Below are 24,626 nucleotides of genomic sequence, written 5' to 3' on the forward strand. Positions count from 1 at the left end.
AAAGGTTGTTAAAGGCAAACATACTGGTAGACCAAGGAAGACATCAAAGCGTCAAGACCAGAAACTTAAGGCAATGTGACTCCAAAACAGGAAATGCACATCAAAACAAATGAGGAACGAATGGGAGTCAACGTCTGTGACCGAACTGTAAGAGACCAACTAAAGGAAATGGGATTTCAATACCGAAAAGCTAAACAAGAGCCATCATTAACACCTAAACAGAAAAAAACAAAGTTACAATGGGCTAAGGAAAAGCAATTGTGGACTGTGGATGACTGGATGAAAGTCATATTCAGTGATGAATCGTGAATCTGCATTGGGAAAGGTGATGATGCTGGAACTTTTGTTTGGTGCCGTTCCAATGAGATTTATAAAGATGACTGCCTGAAGAGAACATGAAAATTTCCACAGTCATTGACAATATGGGGCTGCATGTCAGGTAAAGGCACTTAGGAGATGGCTGCCATTACATCTTCAAGAAATGCACAAGTTTATGTTGATATTTTGGACACTTTTCTTATCCCATCAATTGAAAGGATGTTTGGGGATGATGAAATCACTTTTTAAGATGATAATGCATCCTGCCACAGAGCAAAAACTGTGAAAACACTCCTTGAAAAAAGACACATAAGGTCAATGTCATGGCCTGCAAATAGTCCGGATCTCAATCCAAGTGAAAATCTTTGATGGAAGTTGAAGAAAATGGTCCATGACAAGACTCCAACCTGCAAAGCTGATCTGGCAACAGCAATCAGAGAAAGTTGGAGCCGGATTGATGAAGAGTACTGTTTGACACTCACTAAGTCCATGCCTCAGAGACTGCAAGCTGTTATAAAAGCCAGAGGTGGTGCAACAAAATACTAGTGATGTGTTGGAGTGTTTTTTTGTTGGTTTGTTTTTCATGATTCCATAATTTTTTCCCTTAGAATTGAGTGATTCCATAATTTTTCCCCTATGCTTGGTTTAATAGAGTAACCATTACTGACTACCACATTTTTGTTCTTGATTTCTTTTAGTGTTTCTTAAAGCCAGAAAGTTGCTATTTGAAATGACTTTAGTTTTGTGCCATGTCTGTGATCTGCTTTTTTTCTACAAAATTAAACAAGTGAATGAACATCCTCCAAGGCCGGTGATTCTATAATTTTTGCCAGGGGTTGTACAAACGACATTACCATTGTCATGATCCAGGGTGGATCTGACAGATTAAATGCACAAGTAACCTTTTTTTTTCCTGTGAGCTGTTTTGCTCAGGGTTGGTTTTGTCCCCGGTGACCAGTATGGTCATTGCACTTGTGCTTAGAGATCGTTTTACCCCGGTGGCCAGTATGGTCATTGCACTGGTGTTTTTAGAGATAGTTTGCCCCCGGTGGTGGTTAGAGTAATTGCACGGGAATCACTAACAGGTGTGTTTGCTCTATAAAGGTGTGTCAGTAGTGCTCACTCATGTTGGTGATATTATTATTGTTGGGCTTTCCAACCATCCTGGGTGAAGGAAGGAGCTGGATGGGGAGCTGGAGGAGAGTCCAGGGTGGCTCATTCAGAGTCCTGGAGTGGCAGCCATGGTGTCAGCGAGGAGTTCGTGTAAAGCATGGTGGATTGGCAGCTATGGTGTCAGTGCAGAATTCCTGCAAAGCTTGGTGGAGTGGCAGCTATGGTGTAGAGCTGCACTCAGTTTGCTGGACTCTGTTACTGAGAGCTGCACTCAGTTTGCTGGACTCGGTTGCTGGACAGCTGCACTCAGGTGCTGGACTCTGTTGCTCCAAGGCGGCACTCAGTGCTGGACACTGTTGCTGTAAAGCTGCACCCAGATGTTGGACACGGTGGAGGAAGATGCACTCAGGTATTGGTCTCTGTTGCCAGGAGCAAGTGCATCAGAGCAAAGCTAAGTGTTTCCCTGTTTGTCACTTTTCCTCATGTTGGTGTTAGTGCAGCGGTGGGGCCAGTGCCTGCACTACCCAGCTCCCTAGCAATGGATAGGTGTAGGGTGTGCCAGGGCTACAGGTTCCTGAGCGGCGCCCGGTGCGGAACCGGCATAGGGAACGTTAGGAGCGTTAGGGACACTGACTCAGGGGAGTGCAGGAGGTCTCCACGTTCCCCGTTCCCTATCGCACGGCCCTCCGTTGTAAATGTTTCCCTATCCCCCTTTGTCTTTGTATTAGTTACCGGCCTGCGGGCCGCATCACACTGCACAATTACACGTGCCGCGTCCTGTTGTTTCAGTTACCGGCCTGCTGGCCGTGTCACACAGGACGGGCATGTGACAACCATGCACATGTTCAACCTTTTATTACTTCTTTAAACCACTTTAGGTTTTGGTAACTGTAAAGTGATTAAAAGAAATAACAAGTTCATTTTTCGGGTGGCTTAATTTGGAAACTACAGGGAAAAAAACAACAGTGTCAGAACAGCCGCAAAAAGCAATGGCAAAACCACCAACAAAGCCATTCCAGAAAAAAGGTCACAGTTTTTTTCTGAACCGGCTTTGCCTTGGAAAACTTTGCCGGATTTGCCATCGGAATTAAGACATTGTCTGCACATACCCTTACTGAGATTTAGATATCACTGCTTGGGTCATAAAACCTTTGTTCAGGCTGGGACTTGTGGCCATACTGCAGGTACTGTGTGTCCAGTTCTTGTTTCAACCTAAACCTGTCCCAATGGAAATTATTGGAGGAACATAAATATCCTCTTATCTGCACTCCTCCAGATTGAAATTGCAACACCAAAAAGGAGAAATCATAAAATTATAGAAATCACAGGATCGATGGACATGTTAATGATATGCCAATGATGAAAAGATGAGAAAAAAATTAAACCATCTCTCTTTATCCAGCATAAAACACAAGCACCACATGCAGAAATACACACACTTACAGCCTTAGCTGCTATCATTGAGCTTATTAATGATTGAGTAATATTATGCCACGCTGAATGCACTTGGGCAGCAACTCATCAAGATCTGATACTCGCCTATACAATTGCCATCCAATGACATCCCAGATTGGCTCCATGGGAGACAAGTCTATAGATCCTGCAGGCCATGGTAGCACGTTTAGGCCATGTCCACTACTCCCAGTTACACCAGCAACGTACACTCTGGCATTGTTATGTCAAAAAAGGGATCCTGGGACACTTTAAAGAAATGGTTGAACCACTGGTTCCACGACCAAATCAATGAAATGCCAAGCTGTTAGTTGATCTGGATTGAAGACCTATACCATAATCCCAGGAGTAGAACCGGTGTGAACATGGCGCTGTCCACAAGATCTCCTGACCAATCTTCGTCAATCATTGCGTTCAAGATAAAAGCAGCATCCATCGTTGAAGAGGATAGAATGTTAACACTCACTAGCAGCATTTAACATGGCACCGGTTGATAGGAAGTTACACTACTTGGCCTCAAGTCAGTTTCACATGTGTAGCTTGGGTGCATTTTTATACCAGTAATATGGTCCCATCCAATTATATCTAGGCACCCGTGTTACACTCATGTGAAACTATGTTACTCTTGGATGTACGGGTTGCTCTACAAGACAACATGTGGCCACAGGGGCACTTTTTTGCTTTATTGATTGCTAGTGAGGTAAAATTTAGTTAAGCTGTAAGTCAGTGAAAGAGCAGCATATATCCCACTTACTGTATGTAAAAAACATTCCTGATCTCTTAATAAAATCAATTTATTTTCTGTATTCAAATATTTCAAAGGATAAAAAATGTATCCACAAGAAATGAGAAATTTATATTTTTATGGTTGTTAAAAAATAATTAGAATTGTAAATCAAAATGTAAAATTTTAGTCTTAAGACCTCTTTTTATCTGGGTTGATAATTGGTTGATTCATGGGATTAAGGGCTTGTGTAATCATGACATTGATCGTGGGCCTGTGTAATCATGACACTGATCATGGGCCTGTGTAATCATGACATTGATCAAGGGCCTGTGTAATCATGACATCGATCATGGGTCTGTGTAATCATGGCAGCGATCAGGAGATGAATAAGCAGAATGGGATTGTTGCGGATCTTAAAATCATCCTTATTAGACTTAAATCTCCTTTTTTAAACAAGGAATGTTCTTCTGACAATATACCAACTGTAGAGGAATCAAAAGATCATATTGTATCGTACTGTAAGGTATCAGATCAGGTTGTAATGATTGTTCGGTCTCCACAGGGGCATTAAACAAGCACCGATAAACTTATAATATCAGTTCTTGATTGTTATGAGCAGAATTCAGTCCACGTAAACCCACCCTTAGCTTCACTACTGCAGCTCCACCCTTGAAGGTTCTCTAGCAGCAAAGCAGTGTAAACTAGGTGACATCACTAGGTCTTCTACAATAGTTATGTTTGGTGCATAACAAAACTCTCCTTATGGAAACCTGAGAACTGATATTTTGGATGGAGCAGGGCTGCAGGTGATGTGGTAATAGCACCTAATTCTGTTCCAAACTACACCCCACAATATAGAAAACTTTTGAGGTATAGAGTGGTAGAGATTGGTTGTTTGGCATATCCAATTTCCAAAAAATTAATTTTCTCTTTCTGCTTGGAGAATGATACAAAGGGGTTATTCCCGTTAAGAAAATCCCAGTGCCCTGGTGGAGCTTGTTAGAAAAAACAAACCGCACTGTAATCACCATCCTCGGTCCACCGCTGAGTCTCCGATGATACTCTTGATGGCAGTTATCGGTTGCGGCGTTGACGACACGTCAACAGCAGCGCTGTAGACAATCAGCAAGCTTAGTGGCTCTGTCCTTGTAGATGGAACACGCCTCTCATAGACGCTGAGCTCACTAATTGCCTGCAGCGCTGTCAATGTGACGTCAACGCTGCATTCAATCATCCAATAACTGACATCGGGAACAGCGTCAGGGACTCAACGGTGGACCCGGGGACTATGAGTAAAGCAAAGTGAGTCAATTTTTTTTACAACAAACTGTTCCCATAGAATGAGATTTTCTAGAAGGGGACAACCTCTTTAACCTTGCCTACATGCCTAGTTATTCCTCCACCACAGAAAAAGAAGAGTTACTGACACTGAATGGACAAGTCATGTTTAACCCTCATCTTTTGGGTACATTATTCATAAATGGATATAAATGGAGAATGAAAAAGGAAGACATACCAAACATCATTTCCATGATTGTCATTTCAGCTACATGTACTAGACCTTGAAACCTATAGTTTCCCTTCGATACAGAAATTAGCAAGATTCATCCAAGTCTCTGCCATCAAACAGCCCCAATCTACGTGACACACAAACTGTGTCCTTCACCCAGTAAATAATGACCTGACTCTTCCTTCTGAACACAAAGACAAGGTTATACCCAAAAGTAATGAATGCAGGTGAGATGGTGAGAAATAAAAACCTGGACTGGTCACCCTGGGCTGCGAATGTGCAGGGCAGGGTGGTGACGATACTGCAGTAAGGTCATATGGAATAAAGTTCTGCATTACAGTCCTTTACCCTCTCTGTGACTCTATTGTCTCCGAAAGCATCTGTTTGCAGAATTTGTAAAAGTAATTTTGTAAAAGTTAAGGGGGTTAATCTTCCTTGAATTAAAAAAAAAATTAAATGTAAATCAGCTGCCTAAATGTAATATTTAGCACAATTAAAATTAATTACTTGCACTGATAACTGCGATTAGAACCGTCCTGGTTGCTTAGCAATCTCCACAGACGTCTATAGATACATATTTTGAATTCTTATGTGATTTTGCTTATTCTTGGACAGGACCCAGAAAAAAACCACCCACAGAAAAAAAAAGCAACGACTGCAGATCTACCTGAAACCACCGCAGTAGGAAACCCCCAAAAGCACATTACATAGAAGTAACGAGAACTGATGCCCCCGAACCCCCCCTAAAATCTTTATTTTCTGTTCTTGTGTATAAGGGTATAGACAATAAAGAGTCAATATTTGGACAGATGGTGAATGACGGTCTGTACAGAGCGAGGCGGACAGCCTGCATGCTTAGGATGACAGTGTTAGAAAGGCATGAGCAAGGAAGGCTGGGGTATGGGATAAGGAGTGCTGCAATGCAGGGCAGAGTTTGGTGTTGGCATGTGCTCCCAGCACTGCATTGCAGATCACAACTTTATGGAGCCATCATACCAGCTCCTTCCTTGAAATAACCAACATAATCTATTTAAATCTTAAGAAGTAAATGCTATATGTGGCACTTACCTGCCAGGGTTAGGTGTCCTCCCTGTAGCGCAGCAGCCCATGTGAGCAATAATAAGGGATGCATTTTTCTTTTCCCTCTGGCAATTTAGAAGCTTGCAGCTTTAGACATGAGCTGGTCCAGAGGCTCCTAAAGATGCATTAAGCTGGGATCCAGGAGGGAGGATCAGCTTCCTCTGTGCTGAAGCATAGCAGCAGCGCAGAGCTAAGTGTGCTTAGTCTATCATTGCCTCACTGTGACACAGAGCATCCTAGCAAGGCTGGGAGAGGGTCACATGACTGCCTTCCAGTGAAGCCAGAAGGAAGACATCTTTGTCGTGGGCGATTTACTTTAAGGCTATCTTCACACAGAACCTTTTTAGCTGTTAAAAAAAATTACAATTGGTAAAACAGCCTCTGCTTTTACAGGTGCTTTTGCTGACATTTTTCTGCAGTTTTTGTTCCTCACTTTTCAAATTGTTATTCACACTTCAAGCTTAACCCATTAGTCACTGAGCCAATTTTGACAAAATGGGATTATTACAGTTTAATAACAAGATTCTGTGTGGAAGATTTTAAAGCAGTCAGTGAGGCATAAGGCTGGAAATGATGGGCACTGTGGGCAATAGTAGCGGGTATCATGCCTCATTTTGCGGGGGCCCGGCTTTATTTGCCAGGGGCCCCCTGACTTACCAGCCTGGTTATGACGGGGCTTTCCACCCCTTTCTTCCCCCTTTTCCACTGGGATGTGAGGAAGGGGTTAATGGTAATTTTGCCCTGCTGTATGATAAAGTGACACAGTGTCACTTCCTAGTTCAGGGTTCCCCCCCCCCTCTGGGGGTATATAAAGAATTACCTGAGGCGTTTTCTGCCTCTTTGAACCTGGAGCAGCGAGCTGAGCTGGTACCTGGTTTGAGCGCATCCTGGTGAGGCATGTCGTCCTCGCTGGAGGCTGCGGTTAGGGAGAGGGTTCAGAGGTAGGGAGCTGCTTGGCTCACAGCCATCTTACCGGAGCTGGGTGCTGGTGCCGCAGCTCCTCATATGGCACTTGGCAGTTGGCGGTCGCAGCTTAAGCCGCGCCCCCGGAGCGTTTGAGCCCATCCCCTCGTTGGCCACCTTGCCCAGGTATCGCGGGAGCGCAGTCTCCTGGCCTGACGTTATCACCTGCGGATGACGCAGGTGTTTCTTTTGTTCCCCCGCCCGACGGCCATGTTAGAGGCAGGAGGGGCGGGAACACAGTGAGGCGCAGTGGACCCGGTCAATGAAGTCCTGGGTCCTTTTCCCCTCAGACTTTGTGACAGTGCAGGGCACCGGCTGCTTGTGTACTAGGAGCCGCTGTGGAACCAAATGCGTTGTTAGCCCACGGTGTAGCCGGTCAATATATTACAATGGGGGTACTCACAGTGCCAGTTCTTCCTCTATGGAGGAGGCTGGGCACAGGAGGGGGTCTAGTTAGCAGCCATGTTCTTTACCTCAGTCAACTGGTGTGCGCTTGTTAGTTGATTCAGCTCTTGAAGGGAGTGAACCAGTACCAGTTAACCGTTATGTGGCCCCCCTTCCTCATAATTTGGGCATGGTTACCTCACAGTTGGCTCCTTTACAGCAGGTTGGCAGCAGCCAGAAGATGTTACCCCCCATGTCTTTGGTGTCCCACCTGCCTAACCCTATACAGCCAGTTACTGCACCTCCTGTGTCAGTAGGTTTGGGTACATTTGTTCAAGTTGCTGGTATTTTACCACCGGTGTCTGATACGCACTTGCAGCCAGGGGCTCCAGGGGGGGGGGACCTGGTGGCCAGTTCGGGTCCGGCTGGTAATGCATGGCCATTGGGTATTTCCCTGCATACAGGATTGGTGGCTGCTTCATCATCTGGGGCAGCCCCTTCAGTATTAGCATCTACTGGATGATCGATGACCGTCCAAAGCAGAGGAGTGGCAGAAGATGGAGAAGTTAGAGGTCCACTTCCTCTTCTTCTGATTCTGGTAGAAGATCTCCAAGATGCCATAGTCATTACACCCATCGAAGAAGGAAGAGATCAGTTTCTAGATGCAGTCGGAGTTCACGGTCTTCGCGTTATCATTCTTCATCTGCATCGGGGTCTCGTGGTCATAGTCGAGTAAGGAATCAGCAATCTCCTAGAACATCTCATGAGGAACAGAGAGGACACAATGTTGAGGAGGTTCCTGCTCCTGAGGCGCAGACTGGTGAGTTCAATTATGCGGGAGCATGGGGGGGGGTCGGGTGACAAATTGTTAACTTTGGTTAATCTGAAGAGCATTTTGGGTGGAGATAAATTGGTTTTGAACCCGAAATTCTTGTCCCAAGTCAAGATTGCTACCCCTCCACTTCCACCTTCGCGTTCCGATATTCATATGGGCGTATTTTATTGTGGTGTTGCTACTTTGGGCTCTTATTTAGATCAGGAGACGTTAGAAAAAATTTGGTCTCATGATTACATAGATGTTTGGTCACTTCTGTCTCCTGAACAAAGTTCAGTAGATTGTGAGCGGAGAAAGGCTGACAGGCCGTACAAGCGTCGTCCAAAAGTGGCAAAAACTATAAATAATTGGCTTCAGGATTTTTTTTTTAGGCTGTGTTATGGGTAGGAAACACCTGGAGCGTTGCTCAGAATTGTTCCTTTATATGGACACCATATATAATTCGTATAAGACGCACTGGGGTTCTGCGTGTTGGAGGTATGATGAGGATTTTAGGCGGCGTTTGGCCATCAACCCACATCTTGGTTGGGAAGTTAAGGCTACGGACTCTTGGTTACGTCTTATGATGTCCAAGAGGAGCATGCAGCCCTTTCACTACGGGCTCCTGGCCAGCAGACATGCTCGGGGCCAGTCCCGGTTCGTAGACCCGGAACTTGTTGGCTGTTCAATGAAGGCCACTGCAAATATTACGGATTATGTAAATATAGGCATGAGTGCTCGGCATGCGGTGGATCGCATTCAGTCACTAAATGCCCTCGTCCCGCCACAAAATCCACTCTCGCAAGGCCGATTACCCAACATGAGAATAAGGACCCCAGTGAGTATCACTGCAATGGAGCCGTGGCTAAGTGAATATCATAATAAAGGGGCTGCAGGGAAGTTGCGAGTCGGGTTCAAATATTGTTTCTTTATACCTTTTAATTTTTCCAAGGACCCGGTGTTTTCTTCCAACCTAAAATCAGCCAGGGAGCTTCCTTTAGTTTTGTTGAAAAAATGTAGAAAATAAATGGCACTCGGTCACATGATTGGACCTTTTTCTTCACCCCCTTTTTCCAGTTTGCGGGTATTCCCATTAGGTGTTGTTCCTAAAAAGAGCCTGGCGAGTTCAGATTGATTCATCATCTATCGCACCCTAAGGGTTCTTCGGTGAATTATGGAATTAGTCCAAAAGAGTCCTTGGTGGCTTATGCGTCCTTTGATCATGCCTTGATCCTGCTGCGTCAGGCAGGACCCGGGGTACTGACGGCCAAATCCAATATTGAGTCGGCTTTTCGTCTTTTTCCAAATCACCCGAATTGCCAGCATCTTCTCGGATGTTTTGTGGATGGTGACTATTATTATGACACCTGTTTGCCCATGGGTTGTTGCATTTTGTGTAAGTATTTTGAATTATTTAGTAGTTTAATTGAATGGGTAGTCAAATTTGAGATGGGCTCCAATTGGGTGACCCACTATTTGGATGATTTTTAGTTTGTTGGTCCAACAGTTTCAGACATTTTTGCACAGGTGCTGATTAGGTTTCGTGAGATGATGAGGGTTTTCGGGGTCCCTCTTTCAAAAGAAAAGATGGTTGGTCCGTTGACCTGTCTATCTTTTCTCGGTATTGAGATTATTCCATAAATATGTTGTTCCGTTTGCCTTCAGAAAAGACTGCTAAGCTCTTGGAAAAGATCGATAGTTTCCTTTCCATTAAAAAGTTACCCTGGTGCAGATGCAGTCCCTCTTGGGTTTATTGGCTTTTGCGTGTCGTGTAATGCCTATGGGCAGAATTTTTCCCGCCAATTGGCAATGGCCACTCGTGGGGTCAAGCTTCCACACCATAGAATTAGGCTTGGTCTTCCGTTACTTGAAAACCTTCGGATGTGGAGGAGTTTCTTGTTGAATTATAATGGTTACACGTGTTTTCAAAGTGAGGAGAAGTTGGGTCAGGATATTTTTTAATCTTTGCGGATGCCGCTGGGTCAGTGGGTTTTAGTGTCATTTTTCGTGACCAGTGGTGCGCTGAGCGGTGGCCAGAAAATTGGTTTACAAATGGATGGACGAAAAATCTTACACTACTTGAGTTATTCCCTTTGGTAGTGGCAGTTGTCATTTGGGATGAACAGTTGTGTAATTCACGCATTTGTTTTTGGTTGGACAATGAAAGTGTGGTTCATGCGGTAAATCATTTGTCCTCATCTTCGATCCCTGTCATTAAGATGATTCGGTTCTTAGTGTTGAAATGCTTGCATTTGAATATTTGGTTCCACTCTCGTCATGTACCGGGTTTTCAAAATGCGTTGGAAGACTCTCACGTTTTGATTTTCAGAAGTTCCAGGATTTCGCTCCAGCTGCCTGTCAACAGGGAACTCTGTACCCTGGATACCTACAGGAAGTACCGGAAACCTTCTAATGCCGCTGGTTCGGGTGTCAATGGCTACGTCAACTTGGAATGCCTATGGTAAGTTGTGGCAGGACTGTTGGGTTTTTGCAGTTAACCTTCCTGTACATACTTCTAGTGGGGCAAGGTTGGAGGCGACAGAGTTTTATTTGCAACACCTGCATGCCTGTGGTTCCTCGGCAGCGGTTGCCAGGAATAGGTTATCAGGGTTGTCTTTTCATTTTAAATTGAGAGAATGGGAGGATGTCACGAAAAGTTTAATTTTTCGCCAGGCTCTAAAGGGTTGGAAAAGTGCTTGAGATCAGAGCTTTGTTAGACGGCTGATTTCTTTTTCTCTTTAGGCTCGTATTATTGCTAGCACAAATTCAGTGTGCAGCTCTCATTTTGAATTGGTATTGTTTTTGTCGGCTTTCGGAATCGCCTTTTTCATGGTGCTGCGGGTTAGTGAGCTGGTAGCTCCTTCGTCACGCATGCCTGGTGGCTTACAACATAATGACGTTTCATTTTGCAATGGTGGGATTCGTATTCGGCGTTCAAAAACAGACCCCTCAGGTAATGGCTTATGGTTTCCTTTGTTTTCCATTGCTGGTCCGATTTGCCCCATTAAATTGGTCTCACAGTATTTGGCAATAAGGCCGGATAGTCGCTCTTTTTTCGCCCACAAGGATGGATCGTCGTTGACGAGATTTCAGTTTTTGGCTCTATTACGGCGAATTTTAATGTTTTTAGGTCTGCCCCCTGGGGAATTCGGTACTCATTCCTTCAGGATTGGTGCAGCCACCGAGGCTGCTCAAGCGGGTTTTATGGATGATGAGATTATGAGGATTGGTAGGTGGCGTTTGACCTGTTTCTCTCGCTATATCAGACCTGAATTGTTAGTGTCATAATTAGAGTTGAGCGACTTTGGTCGGATCGGGTTTCGTGAAACCCGAATGAAACAAAATAAGTTTCAGATGAAACTCGTCCGACTAGAGCAAAACAAAGTCGGAGTTTCGTCCGAAACCCGACCCCAATGCAAGTCAATGGGAAATAAAAGTCGGACGAAACTCCGACTTTTTTTGCTCTAGTCGGACGAGTTTCATCTGAAACTTATTTTGTTTCATTCGGGTTTCACGAAACCCGATCCGACCAAAGTCGCTCAACTCTAGTCATAATAGCTTGATTTGCATTTATATTTCAGTTTTTCTCATTTTAGGTAGTCCCAGGCCAAGTGTTTGGATCCTTGGTCACTCTTATGTGCTTTGGGCCGAGCAGAGAGCTGAATTGCGTCCTGGCGGAAGATCACTCGGTTTCCGCAACGTGGATGTAAATTGGAGAGGCATACGTGGGTTGACATGGTCTCAGGTGTTGATTGAGGTGGTTCAAATATCAAGGATGGCGACCCAGGCTGTTATCTTGGTTCTGCCTGCGGAAATGATTTGGGTTCGATACAGCTGACTGAGCTCCTCACATTAATGCAGGCAGATCTGGATAAGTTCCCAGGTTTTTTCTAGCAACTCGTCATTGGTCAGAAATTATCCCCAGGGTGGTGTGGTGTGGTGCACGTGATTGGGTGGGTATTGCGCGAGCACGAAGAGCGGTCATCCATCGCATTTTTCGGTTCGTGCATTTTAAGGGTGGGATTATTGTGAGACATAAACAGTTGGAAGGTAATAACGCCAGGATGTTGCGCCCGGACGGGGTACATTTGACAGACATTGGATTAGACATATTTTTGTCGGGTTTGCAAAATGGGATTGAGGAGGCATTGTTTGCTTTGGGTGGGGGGTCGTACCTCTGAGGTGTCATAGCTACTCCTTGGCGGAAGAGCAAGTTGGGTAACATGTGCTGGGAGTCTGGCGGCATATCCCCACAACTTCCGGTGGTTAACTGAGAGAGAGCTGCGACCCTACCCCTCCAACAAAAGGGTTTTCTATAGAAGATGAAAGTTGTTTTTACCTTGTTACACTCCAATAAATTTATGTTATTTTAAAAATACAAGTGTGTTTCTTTTGCGTTAGAAGAAGGGGAAAGAGTTTTATGGTCTGAGCAGTCTGCGGGGGCCCGGCTTTATTTGCCAGGGGCCCCCTGACTAGCCAAACCAGTTATGACGGGGCTTTTCACCCCTTTCTTCCCCCTTTTCCTCCGGGAAGTGAGGAAGGGGTTAATGGTAATTTTCCCCTGCTGTATGATAGAGCGACGCAGGCACTGTCACTTCCTGGTTCAGGGTTTTTTTCTCCCCCCCCCCCGCCCTGGGGGTATAGAATGAATTGCCTGAGGCGTTTTCTGCCTCTTTGAACCTGGAGCAGCGAGCTCCATCAGGGTCAGTGATGATAATGTGTGTAAACTGTAAAGCGCGCAGAATATGTTAGCGCTATATAAAAATAAAGATTATTTATTATTTATTTATTTGTTCTGACCAGCCATAATGTAAAAATTTAGGTGTTCATGTAATGCTGTGTGAACCGGTTATCAGCCAGAATATGTAACAGTACAGACACAGAGGGCTATTAAATGCATAAAGTGTGTGAGAACATGATATGAGGAACCTGGTTATGGTGAAAATTTTGAATGGGAAACACAGTGATAGTTAAATAAATGTATTTTTAGCTGTAGGCCAGCCTGAAAAAAAGCTTTTATAGGGCACGCTTAAAACTGTGGGTATTGAGGATTAATCAAATTATCCTGGGTAGTACATTCCAAAGAATTGGCGCAGCTCGTGAGGAGTCTTGAAGACAAGAGTGGGAGGTTCTGATTATTGAGGGCACGGGTAAGGTGGTAGACTGAGACAAGGGAGGACATATAGGGTGGTGCTGAACCGTGGAGTGCTTTGTGGGTGAGAGTGATAAGTTTATATTGAACTCTGAAGTGGATGGATAATCAGCAGGGGCTGGCTGGCAAATCTTAGCCAGGGGGGCAAGCACACAACAGTGGCCCATGAGTTGCGGCAGCCTATCTTTAACCTACTTACCTCAGGTTGCTGCAGAAAACAGCAACCAAGTTTGCTAAATAGATACGGTAGCAAAACAAAGCTTTCTACGTAGTTACCTGATTAAAAACAAGCTTAATACATATATGGGAACAGAACTAAGCTTGTAACATGTATATGTTAACAGAGCAAAGCTTACTACATAGATACAGGAGTCAATATACACTCACTGGCCACTTTATTAGGTACACCTGTCCAACTGTGTGTTAAGACTTAATTTCTAATCAGCCAATCACATGGCGGCAACTCAGTGCATTTAGGCATGTAGACATGGTCAAGACAATCTCCTGCAGTTCAAACTGAGCATCAGTATGGGGAAGAAAGGTGATTTGAGTGCCTTTGAACGTGGCATGATTGTTGGTGCCAGAAGGGCTGGTCTGAGTATTTCAGAAACTGCTGATCTACTGGGATTTTCACGCACAACCATCTCTAGGGTTTACAGAGAATGGTCCGAAAAAGAAAAAAAATCCAGTGAGCGGCAGTTCTGTGGCCGGAAATGCCTTGTTGATGCCAGAGGTCAGAGGAGAATGGGCATACTGGTTCGAGCTGATAGAAAGGCAACAGTGACTCAAATTGCCACCCGTTACAACCAAGGTAGGCAGAAGAGCATCTCTGAACGCACAGTGCGTCGAACTTTGAGGCAGATGGGCTACAGCAGCAGAAGACCACACTGGGTACCACTCCTCTCAGCTAAGAACAGGCATCTGATGGCTACTTTCAGCAGGATAATGCGCCATGTCATAAAGCTCGAATCATCTCAGATTGGTTTCTTGAACATGACAATGAGTTCACTGTACTCAAATGGCCTCCTCAGTCACCAGATCTCAATCCAATAGAGCATCTTTGGGATGTGGTGGAACGGGAGATTCGCATCAGGGATGTGCAGCCGACAAATCTGCGCCAACCTGCCATCATGTCAATATGGTCCAAAATCTCTGAGGAATGCTTCCAGCACCTTGTTGAATCTCTGCCACGAAGAATTGAGGCAGTTCTGAAGGCAAAAGGGGGTCCAACCCGTTACTAGCATGGTGTACCTAATAAAGTGGCCAGTGAGTGTATAAGGAAACAGAACCAAGCTTACTACAGTATGGGAACACACCCAAGCTAATTACAGTACAGTGGAGAAAAAAAGTATTTAGTCAGCCACCAATTGTGCAAGTTCTCCCACTTAAAAACATGAGAGAGGCATGTAATTGACATCATAGGTAGACCACAACTATGAGAGTAAAAATGAGAAAACAAATCCAGAAAATCACCTTGTCTGATTTGGCAAGATTTATTTTGCATATTATGATGGAAAATAAGTATTTGGTCACCTAAAAACATGCAATATTTCTGGCTTTCACAGACCTGTAACGTCTTTAAGAGGCTCCTCTGTCCTCCACCCTTTACCTGTAGTAATGGAATCTGTTTGAACTTGTTATCTGTATAAAAGACACCTGTCCACAACCTAAAACAGTCACACTTAAAACTCCACTATGATGAACTATAATGAAGACCAAAGAGCTGTCGAAGGACACCAGAAACAAAATTGTAGCCCTGCACCAGGCTGGGAAGACTTAATCTGCAATAGGCAAGCAGCTTGGGGTGATGAATATGAAATGAACTGTGGGAGCAATAATAAGAAAATGGAAGACATACAAAACCTCTAATAATCTTCCTCAGTCTGGGTCTCCACGAAAGGTCTCAGCCCGTGGGGTCAAAATAATCACAAGAACGGTGAACAAAAATCCCAAAACCACACGGAGGGACCAGCACGACTGATCCGTGTACATGAAAGAATGAATGGGTCATGTATCGTGAGATTTTGAGTGCAAATCTCCTTCCATCAGCAAGGGCACTGAAGATGAAACGTGGACGGGTCTTTCAGCATGATAATGATCCCAAGCACACCACCAGGGCAATAAAGTAGTGGCTTTGTAAGAAGCATATGAAGGTCCTGGAGCGGCCTAGCCAGTCTCCAGATCTCAACCCCATAGAAAACCTTTGAAGGGAGTTGAAAGTTCATGTTGCCCAGTGACAGGCCGAAAACATCACTGCTCTAGAGGATATCTGCATGGAGGAATGGGCCAACATACCACCGACAGTGTGTGCCAACCTTGTGAAGACTTATAGAAAACATTTGACCTCTGTCATTGCTAACAAAGGATATATAACAAAATATTGAGATGAACTTTTGTTAATGACCAAATACTTATTTTCCACCATAATTTGCAAAATAAAGCGGGAGAACTTGCACAATTGGTGGCTGTCTAAATACTTTTTTTCCCTACTGTATATACTGTATTTAAACACTGTAACACAACAAAGTCAAGTACATACTTATGGAAACACACCAAAGCTTACTACAAATTAATGATCATAATAGATATTACTAACAATAGCAGAGATGACACCAGAATACTTTTTTCATGTATGTGTTTAACCCTCCGTCAGGCGCAATAGATCTGACAGGCACACAGTAATTAGTTTCACTTCTCTCTCCTTGCCCACTTATCAGAAAACCCCACCCCTCCTAGTTATCTCCTGACTCTACAGGCTCTGTGAAACCTGATATCACAGTGACTCCGCAGACCTTCTAGTGAGCAGATATCAACACTTTGGCTTCTCAGGCACATTGCGCCTGATTTCAACACAAATTGAAAGGTTAGTATTTTCTTTTTTTATTCATCACGATTGTGTATTTAGCTTGTTTTATGAAGGATTAATGAGGCCTTTCAATTAACGCGCCATGTAATGAGGCCATATCCACGGCGCAACCTGGACCACCGGCGCAGGATATTTAACTTGCGTCTATCACGTGCCCGGTGACTGGTGGAGTGTGCCTTTGATATTCTTTGTGCCAAATGGCGTGTTTTCCAGTCAGCCATTCAGCTGAGTGAACAAAATGTCAGTGAGGTAATCAAAGCATGTGTGGTCCTACATAATTTCACCAGGATTCATGATTGCTCTGCCTCTGATGGTGTGGTGCGTGTGACAGACAATGTGCACAGGGCGAGAGCTCATGTCAACCCTACCCGTCGTCCACTCTCTGGTCTCAAAGTGCGTGATATTTACACAAATTATTTTGTCACCTGAGTGGGAAACTTCATGGCATGAGCATGCTGTTTCTATGTTGTAATTTTTCTTTTTTGCCTTTGTAAAAATATATATATTACATCCCCTTATGTCTTTCTCTGTTTCTAATTCACTGTGTAAGCATATGGCAGCATGTCGTGATGTAAGTGCATCATTGAAAAACACACCAACCATTGAAATTTTCAAATGTTTATGTAGGCTTTCTTTTTAAGGCCTTGTGAAACCATATTCTAGCCATATGGTAGTTAGCAAAATAGCCATAATTGGCCTTTGAACTGAAAAAAATGTAGAAATTGTACATTACAGCATTAACAACAAATAAAACAAGCAAAATTATAAATTGTGGCATGTAGAGGAGGAGAACGCAGCAGCCCAGCCTGTGTTGCCTGCTGGCTAGTTTGCCCAACTTGTCCCTCAGCCTGTGTGGGGGTATACTCTTGCCCATGATGGAGGTAGTGGGCCGGCTGATGGGATTGAGGTGGATACTGGGCACTATGATATTGGAGACGACTCTCCTGTTGGGGCTGGTAGGGCCGTGAGTCTAAACCACCAAAATGGCTATGTCGTCCCCAACCAGATTGGGACCAGCCTCCAACACTGGCTGGGAACAAGTGGCCATATTGGTGTGCTGGGTTATACCCTGACATTTGGGGATGATGTTGCCAATGTTGGGTAGGGGGGGAAGGGGGTGAGATGTAGGCCCACGTGTAGGAGGATCCTCAGACCCTGATTGAGCAAGCAGTTGGGGGTGGGGGTTAAGATGCATGAGATTCCTCGGTGAGAGCTGTCACCTCTCCAGAAACTCAAACACCTCATAAGGGGTATTGGGGTGTGTGCTTGCATCAATTAGGATCTGAATGGATCCTCGCACACGTAGCCACACCTCACAGGGAAGGGAACAAAGATAACGGGCAAGGCTGCATGAGTACGTCTCCTCCCCATCATCATTAGCAACTCTGGATAGATAATTTAGGACCCCTGAGTCCACATTGGTCCTGATATCAGTGACGCCTTTGTCTACCTCGCCGGGATGGCACAGCAGGCTGGGGGGAGCCCTCTAGGTGAACAGTTGGGCTGCTGCTGTTGCCCTCTTCATCCTGGATGTCGGATGGTGCTGCAGCTGACGGTCCTTGGATTGGCCCTGTTCCTGGTGGTGGTGTTTCTGGTGGCGGCCAGGTTCTAGGGCAGGCTCAGGTCAAGCAGGAGAAATCACTTGGGCCTTTCTCATTGGAGGGTCACAAGATGGCCCAGACACCTCAACACCTCCACCCACAGGATCGAGGATCGCCTCTGAATCAGACCCTGTCTGCCTTTCAGTGAGGTTAGACTGAGTTCTGTTATTAAATATAAAATGGAGAAAAATGAAAATTTGGATCGGGTCCTATAAAGCATTTGTGTCATGTGGTGTTTTTTGTTTACTTACAGTCTGAGATCCATAATTGGAGCGAGGAAAGAGAGGCAGTCTAAATAAACATATTTCCGCTTTGTGGGGGCCGCAAAACCCCTTCTTGCTGGCTGCTGTCGCTCACAGCGATACTGGTCACGGATGCTGCGCCAGCGTCTCATCACATCTTCGACTGCAATGTGACATAAAATAATGAAAAATTAAAATTATGTTAAAACAAGTTTTGGAAGGAGTATCAAAGTCATGTGGCCTACTAGGGTGTGAGTTCTACCCAGGGTGGCATATATCATTGTTGCAACCAGGCCATATGCACAGGGTCCCAGTAGCTCAGGGGGCAAGTATCAACTCTTAATCTGGTTTGGCTAGGCATTATGAAGAGCTTGGGGACAGGGAAAAATTCTCTCAGGGTAAAACAGGGGGTCCAAAAATAATCTACAGGCCACAAGAGGCCAATATCACAAGCACAGGATGGGGGGCCTACTTGTAAAATCATTTTTTGATGGCAGGTAATTTGACATACATAATTTAGGGGCACTTATTCATGTGCTGCTGCTCCTCACGTGGCCGATCACCAAAATCAGGGAACATTTGTCGACATATGTGCCTCCATGCAGCCTCCTTTCTGGCCCGGTCTTCATAATGTGCATCCCATTGGTCTCATAATTCCGGGCTATCCTGCACAAGAACAATTAGCATCTCCACATTCAGATTCAGGTAGGGTGCCATGATGCTGTACTCCTTGGAGGCATACTTCCTGGATGTCTGGAGCGCTTTTTGAGCTAATTAGCATGTCTAAGCTTCCTGATAATTGCTTGGACCATTTCCTGTCACCTGCCAAAGTCGTGCGTATTTCTCGCAAGTCACACGTGTGGTCCCCGTGTAATGCGTTATTTTTGCACACCCATAGACTTGCATTGGCGTTCTACGGGCATAGTACGCTGACAATCGCAGCATGCTGCGATTGGCACGGACCATAAAATACGCGCGAGAAATATACGTGTCACACGTGTGAATTGCGAGAAATACGCAGAACTTTGGCAGGTGACAGGAAATGGGCCAACCAATTGTCAGGAAGCTTAGACATGCTAATAGGCTCAAAAAGCGCTCCAGGTATCCAGGTAGTAAGCCTCCATGGAGTACAACATCATGGCACACTACTACCTGAATGTAGAGATGCTGATTGTACTAGTGCAGGAGCGTTCGGAAATCTGTGACCAACATGATGCCCTTTATGCCGATCGGGCAAGAAAGGAGGCAATATGGAGGCGCATATGTCGCCAGATGTTCCACGATTTTGGTGATCGGCCGCGTGAGGAGCAGCAGCAAATGAGTAAGTACAACCAAAAAAAGGGTTGAAAATGACCTCACATCAAAAAAGGCTTTTGGAAGTAGGCTCCCCCCTTCCCTCCTGTGCTTGGGCTTTCTGTCCCTTGAGGCCTGTAGATTTGAATTTGACCCATTGTTTTACTCTGACATAATTGGTCCCTGTCCACAAGCTCCTCATCCTCCTAGGCAACCAATTTTAGAGTTGTTACTTGACCCCTGAGCTATTGTGACCCTGTGTATCTGGCCTTGTATCCCCAATTATAAATGCCACCCTGGGTAGAAAGCACACCCTAAAAGGCCACATGACTATGCTACTTTTTGAAAAGTTTATTTAGCAAATATGTGAAATTTAGAATATTTCCTGTCACATTGCAGTTGAAGATGTGATGAGACGCTGGCGCAGCATCCGCGACCAGTAAAGGCGGGAATGTCAGCAGTGGGCCAGGAGTGGTGATGCTGGCCACACCAAGAGAAAATATGTGTACTATGATCGCCTCTCCTTTCTCTCTCCAATAATGGAACTGAGTCCGTAAGTAGATACCTCACACCACATTACACAGATCTTTTACAGGGCCAAAACTAATGATTTTTGTTTTGGCTATTTTATATTTCATAACAGAACTCAGTTTAGCCTTACGGAAAGGGAAACTGGGTCAGATACAGAGCCCATCATAGATCCTGTGGCTGGAGGGGAAGAGGTGGCTGGCCCATCTTCTCCCCCTCCAAGAAGCATGGGCCAAGTTTCATATCCTGCTCACCCTTCGCCTGCCTTTGCATCTGGACCTGCACCACAAACCCCACCACCAGGACCATAGCCACAAGCAGGACCGTCAGCTGCAGCACCATCCGCCATACAGGATGATCAGGGCAACAGCAGCAGCAGCCCAACTGCCCAGCTAGAGGGCTCCCCACAGCCTGCTGTACCATCCCGGCGACGTAGAAGAAGGCGCCAGATCCCTACCCAAGATAGCCATACAAATGTGGACACAGGCGTACTCAACTATCTTGCTCGAGTGAATAATGATGATGGGGAGGAGGCGTACTCACGCAGCCTGGCCCGTTATCTTCGGTCCCTTCCCCGTGAGGTGAGGCTACGTATTTGAGGATGTTTTCAGATCCTGATTGACGCAAGCACACCCCCCAATACCCCATATGAGTTATTTGAATTTATGGAGAGGTGGCAGTTTTTCCCAAGGAATCTGATGCGCCTTAGACCACACACACACATGCTTGCTGAATCAGGCTCTGAGGATCCTCCTATACGAGGGCCTACACCTCACCCCCTTCCTCCCCCTACCCAACCTTGCCCACAGCAGCCACATATGTTTGCCTCTAACCAACCTCACCAATATGGTCACTTGTTCCCACCCAGTGTTGGAGGCTGGTCCCAACCTGGTTGGGGACGACATGACTATTTTGGGGGGTATGAGCCACGGGCCTACCAGCCCCAACAGGACGCCCCTCTCCAGTATCAGTATGCCCAGTACCCACCACAATCACAGGAGGCAGCACACTACCAACATCATGGGCAACAGTATGTCCCCACACAGGGTGAGGGCCAAGTTGGGTAAAATAGCCAGCAGCCAACACAGGCTGGTCTTCCGCCTTCTCCTCCCCCGACCTACCACCATTGTAATGTTGTAAGATTGAATGGCAATTATTGTTTTTTTTATGTTTTTTGTTCTGCAAATGTGTTGTTTGAAACATTTCAAATCTGCAAAAAGGCCACTTTGTGCCATTGACACATTTATCATATGGCAATAATATGGTTTTAAAACAAACAAAAAAAATTGGCAAAAGTAAAAATTTGGCAAAACAATTTTACGTCTCTGTCTCAATTATGCAAAAAGTTCAGACATACTAACATACACTTCCCAAGGCAATTACGTAGAGAGAGAAACATAAGGGGTAGAAATAGATATATTTACACAGACAAAATGCAAAAATTTATAACATAGACACAGCATGCTCTTGCCAAGAAGTTTTCGCCTCAGGTGACATAAAATAATTTGTGAAAATATCACGCACTTTGAGACCAGAGAGCGGTCTACGTTGAGGGTTGACATGTGGTCTCACCCTACGCACATTGTCTGACCCACGCACAACACTAGCAGAGGAGGAACAATCATGTATCCTGGTGAAGTTATGAAGAACGACACATGCTTTTATTACTTCATTGACATTTTGTTCACTCAGCTGAATGGCAGACTGGAGGACCCGCCATTTGGCACAAAGAATGCCAAAGGAACACTCCACCAGTCACCAAGCACGTGATAGGCGCAGGTTAAAAATTCTGCGCAAAGTGGTCCAGGTTGCGCCGGGGATATGGCCTCATTACATTGCACGTTAACTGAAACGCCTCATCTGCCACAAAGACATAAGGGACTGATTCTTGATTTGCGCCTGGTAGCTGGCGTGGTGGGGGTAGATCCAACTGGTTGGTGCGTAGCCGCAGACCCATAATGGAAGTATTGAAGACTCTTGAGTCTCCCGTCCTTCCATAGGCCCCAATGTCGACAATTATAAACTTGTTATGTACAAAAGAGAAAAAAAGTGATGGCACTCACCGTTCTATCGTGAAAATTCTTTATTGATTAAAAGGCATTGGCACGGGAGAAATGTACAGAGAGTGGACGACGGCCGTTTCACGCCCTTGTGCTTCAACGGGTCCTGAGGCTGGAATGCAGGCAGGTGGAAATTTAGAAGCACACACATGTGGACACACCTCCTGATTTCCAACTCATACTCCCCCAATGAAGTGAAACATGTGAACAAATTAATCAAACACAGAATTAAAAAACACAAGTTAAAAAAACCTATCATAAAATATGGAAATACAAACACTGAGCAGTTCCTACAAAAACACCGCCATATCTATTTTCTCATTTAACCCTAAATGTCCTGTGGAATTCGTTCGTAGAATCCACTTAGATTCTCTTTGTAAGAGAATTCTATGATGGTTTCCCCCTTGGGTTGGCTGTGATACTTTTTCTACACCTGCGAACCGCAGCGAATCCCCCATTCACCCCATGAGACCAGGATGGTCTCTGGCCAGGATCCTCTCCCTGTGTGAGCGATCACGTGGTACCGCTCATTAAGGTCTTGAATATGGACGCCACTCCACTGCCATAGGTGTGGCGTCCATATTCATGACCTTAATGAGCGGTACCACGTGACCGCTCACACAGGAAGTATACAGGTGCCAGTAAACAACATATGGATCACCCGCCAGGGCAGTGGGGTACTTGGTACCGGGCCGGTATCTCAGAGGGAAGTGTCACAGTAGCGGTGATCCGGTCCATGGCCCTGGGCGTCCATGTAAAAGGGGTTAAGAGTGGCTGGTTAAAGTTTATAAGTGGATGATACGTGACGCCACCTGTGGTGCTCAGCAATGTAGGGGTTAAGCCGACGCTGCAGACAGATCCTCTGGGACAGATAGTATGAGGCAGCAAGATGTCATAGCTCCCCACAGGTAGAGCTGTGGTCCCAGGGCAGTGGTAATAGGTGTTGAGGAAGAGGGTGTAGTGTCTGGCACAGAGATGTAGCAGTGCTGGAGAGTTTGCAGGAAGAATGCAAGGACACAACAGGGTGCAGTTTCCATTACCTTTACAGTGCTTTGTAAGTCCAGTCCAGGGTCCAGATTACAGATGGAGCTGAGGCTGGCCAGCTTGGAAGCAACTTAGGAATCTCTATGCAGATGGGTTGTGTAGTCTCCTTTCTAGGGCTTATCTGAGGTACTTGCAGTACTGTGTTACACTGAAGTTCCACTTGCTTGTTCTCTTTTAGAACTCCCTTGTATGGCAGACAGCTGTAGCCTTCTTCTTCTGGCTCACACGTTGCTGTTGTGCCTCCGAGTCTTATGTGGGAACAGAGCATTTACAGCTTCCTATTCCTCCGGTTTCTGCTGCAGGAACATCAGTATCCATACAACCTTGCAGACCGGGCTCCAGACCATGCGCTACAGCTAGAAGTGAGCCTGAACTCTGCTCAATCTTCCAGCTCCTCTCCTCACATCCACACATGTTTCCCTCCTCACACGAACTAACTAATTTCCCCTTCCTGGCCCCCAGAGAGCAGCTCTTCCCCCAGTTCTGGTTCAGAGCTCCCTCTGCTGGCCTGGAGTGGGAACTGTGCTGTGTTTAACTGATAGAGAGACCCTTTATTGCTTCCAAGCATGAAATAACACTCCCTAGGAGGAAGGTAATGCCACTGTGGCAACCATACTCCTGGGGGCGCCACATTCCCCCCTAGTGCAATTCAGTACTCCCGGACTGAAGAAAACATGCAAACATATTAACAAATGAACAATTGCAAATGTAACAAGATTTCAAAAAAATGAAAAATTACAAAAACTAAAGCTCAAAAATAGTCCTGATGACGATTAGTCCATGCGTCAATGTCCATGGTCCAATTCCTGAGCAATTGGTAACTATATGCAAGATAGTTTTGGCCACACACAGTCCTATGGCCCAATTGTCCATCAAAAACAAACTGATAGTGAGGAAACACTTAGCTAACCTAAATGTATTCAAGTCTCCAGGTCCAGATGAATTACACCCCAGAGTACTGAAGGAGATAGCAGAAGAAATTTTTGAACCCCTCTCCATAATCTTTGAAAATTCTTGGAGAACAGGAGAAGTGCCAGAAGACTGGAGAAGAGCAAATGTTGTTCCTATCTTCAAAAAGGGGAAGAAGGTGGACCCAGGCAACTATAGGCCGGTGAGTCTGACTTCTATACCAGGAAAGATCTTTGAACAAATTATTAAACAACATGTATGTCAATACCTGGATAAGAATGAAGTGATTAAACAGAGTCAGCATGGGTTTGTAACTAATAAGTCATGTCAGACTAATTTAATTTCCTTCTATGATGGTATTACTGATTGGGTGGATCAAGGAAATGCTGTAGATATAGTATATCTTGACTTCAGCAAAGCATTTGACAAAGTCTCTCATACAATCCTTATTGAAAAAATGACTAAGTATGGAATGGACAAGGCAACTGTTAGGTGGATTCATAACTGGCTTAGTGATCGGACCCAAAGAGTGGTCGTAAATGGCTGCACATCCAGTTGGAAGAATGTCTC

General features: G+C 45.2%; 1 protein-coding gene across 1 annotated transcript in view; it reads right to left on the reverse strand.

Annotated features, from left to right (window-relative positions):
- Positions 1–6,422, reverse strand: part of CNTNAP1 (contactin associated protein 1) — a 205,859-nt gene extending 199,437 nt beyond the window's left edge. The window contains exon 1 of the mRNA XM_073572312.1: positions 6,189–6,422. Within this exon, the coding sequence (XP_073428413.1) occupies positions 6,189–6,252 (64 nt within the window). The 5' untranslated portion in view covers positions 6,253–6,422. The remainder of the gene's footprint in view (positions 1–6,188) is intronic.
- Positions 6,423–24,626: the final 18,204 nt, after the last annotated feature.

This window comes from Dendrobates tinctorius, unplaced genomic scaffold (genome assembly GCF_039654945.1).
Source record: "Dendrobates tinctorius isolate UK_male_01 unplaced genomic scaffold, ASM3965494v1 ptg000032l, whole genome shotgun sequence".
Lineage (NCBI taxonomy): Eukaryota > Metazoa > Chordata > Amphibia > Anura > Dendrobatidae > Dendrobates > Dendrobates tinctorius.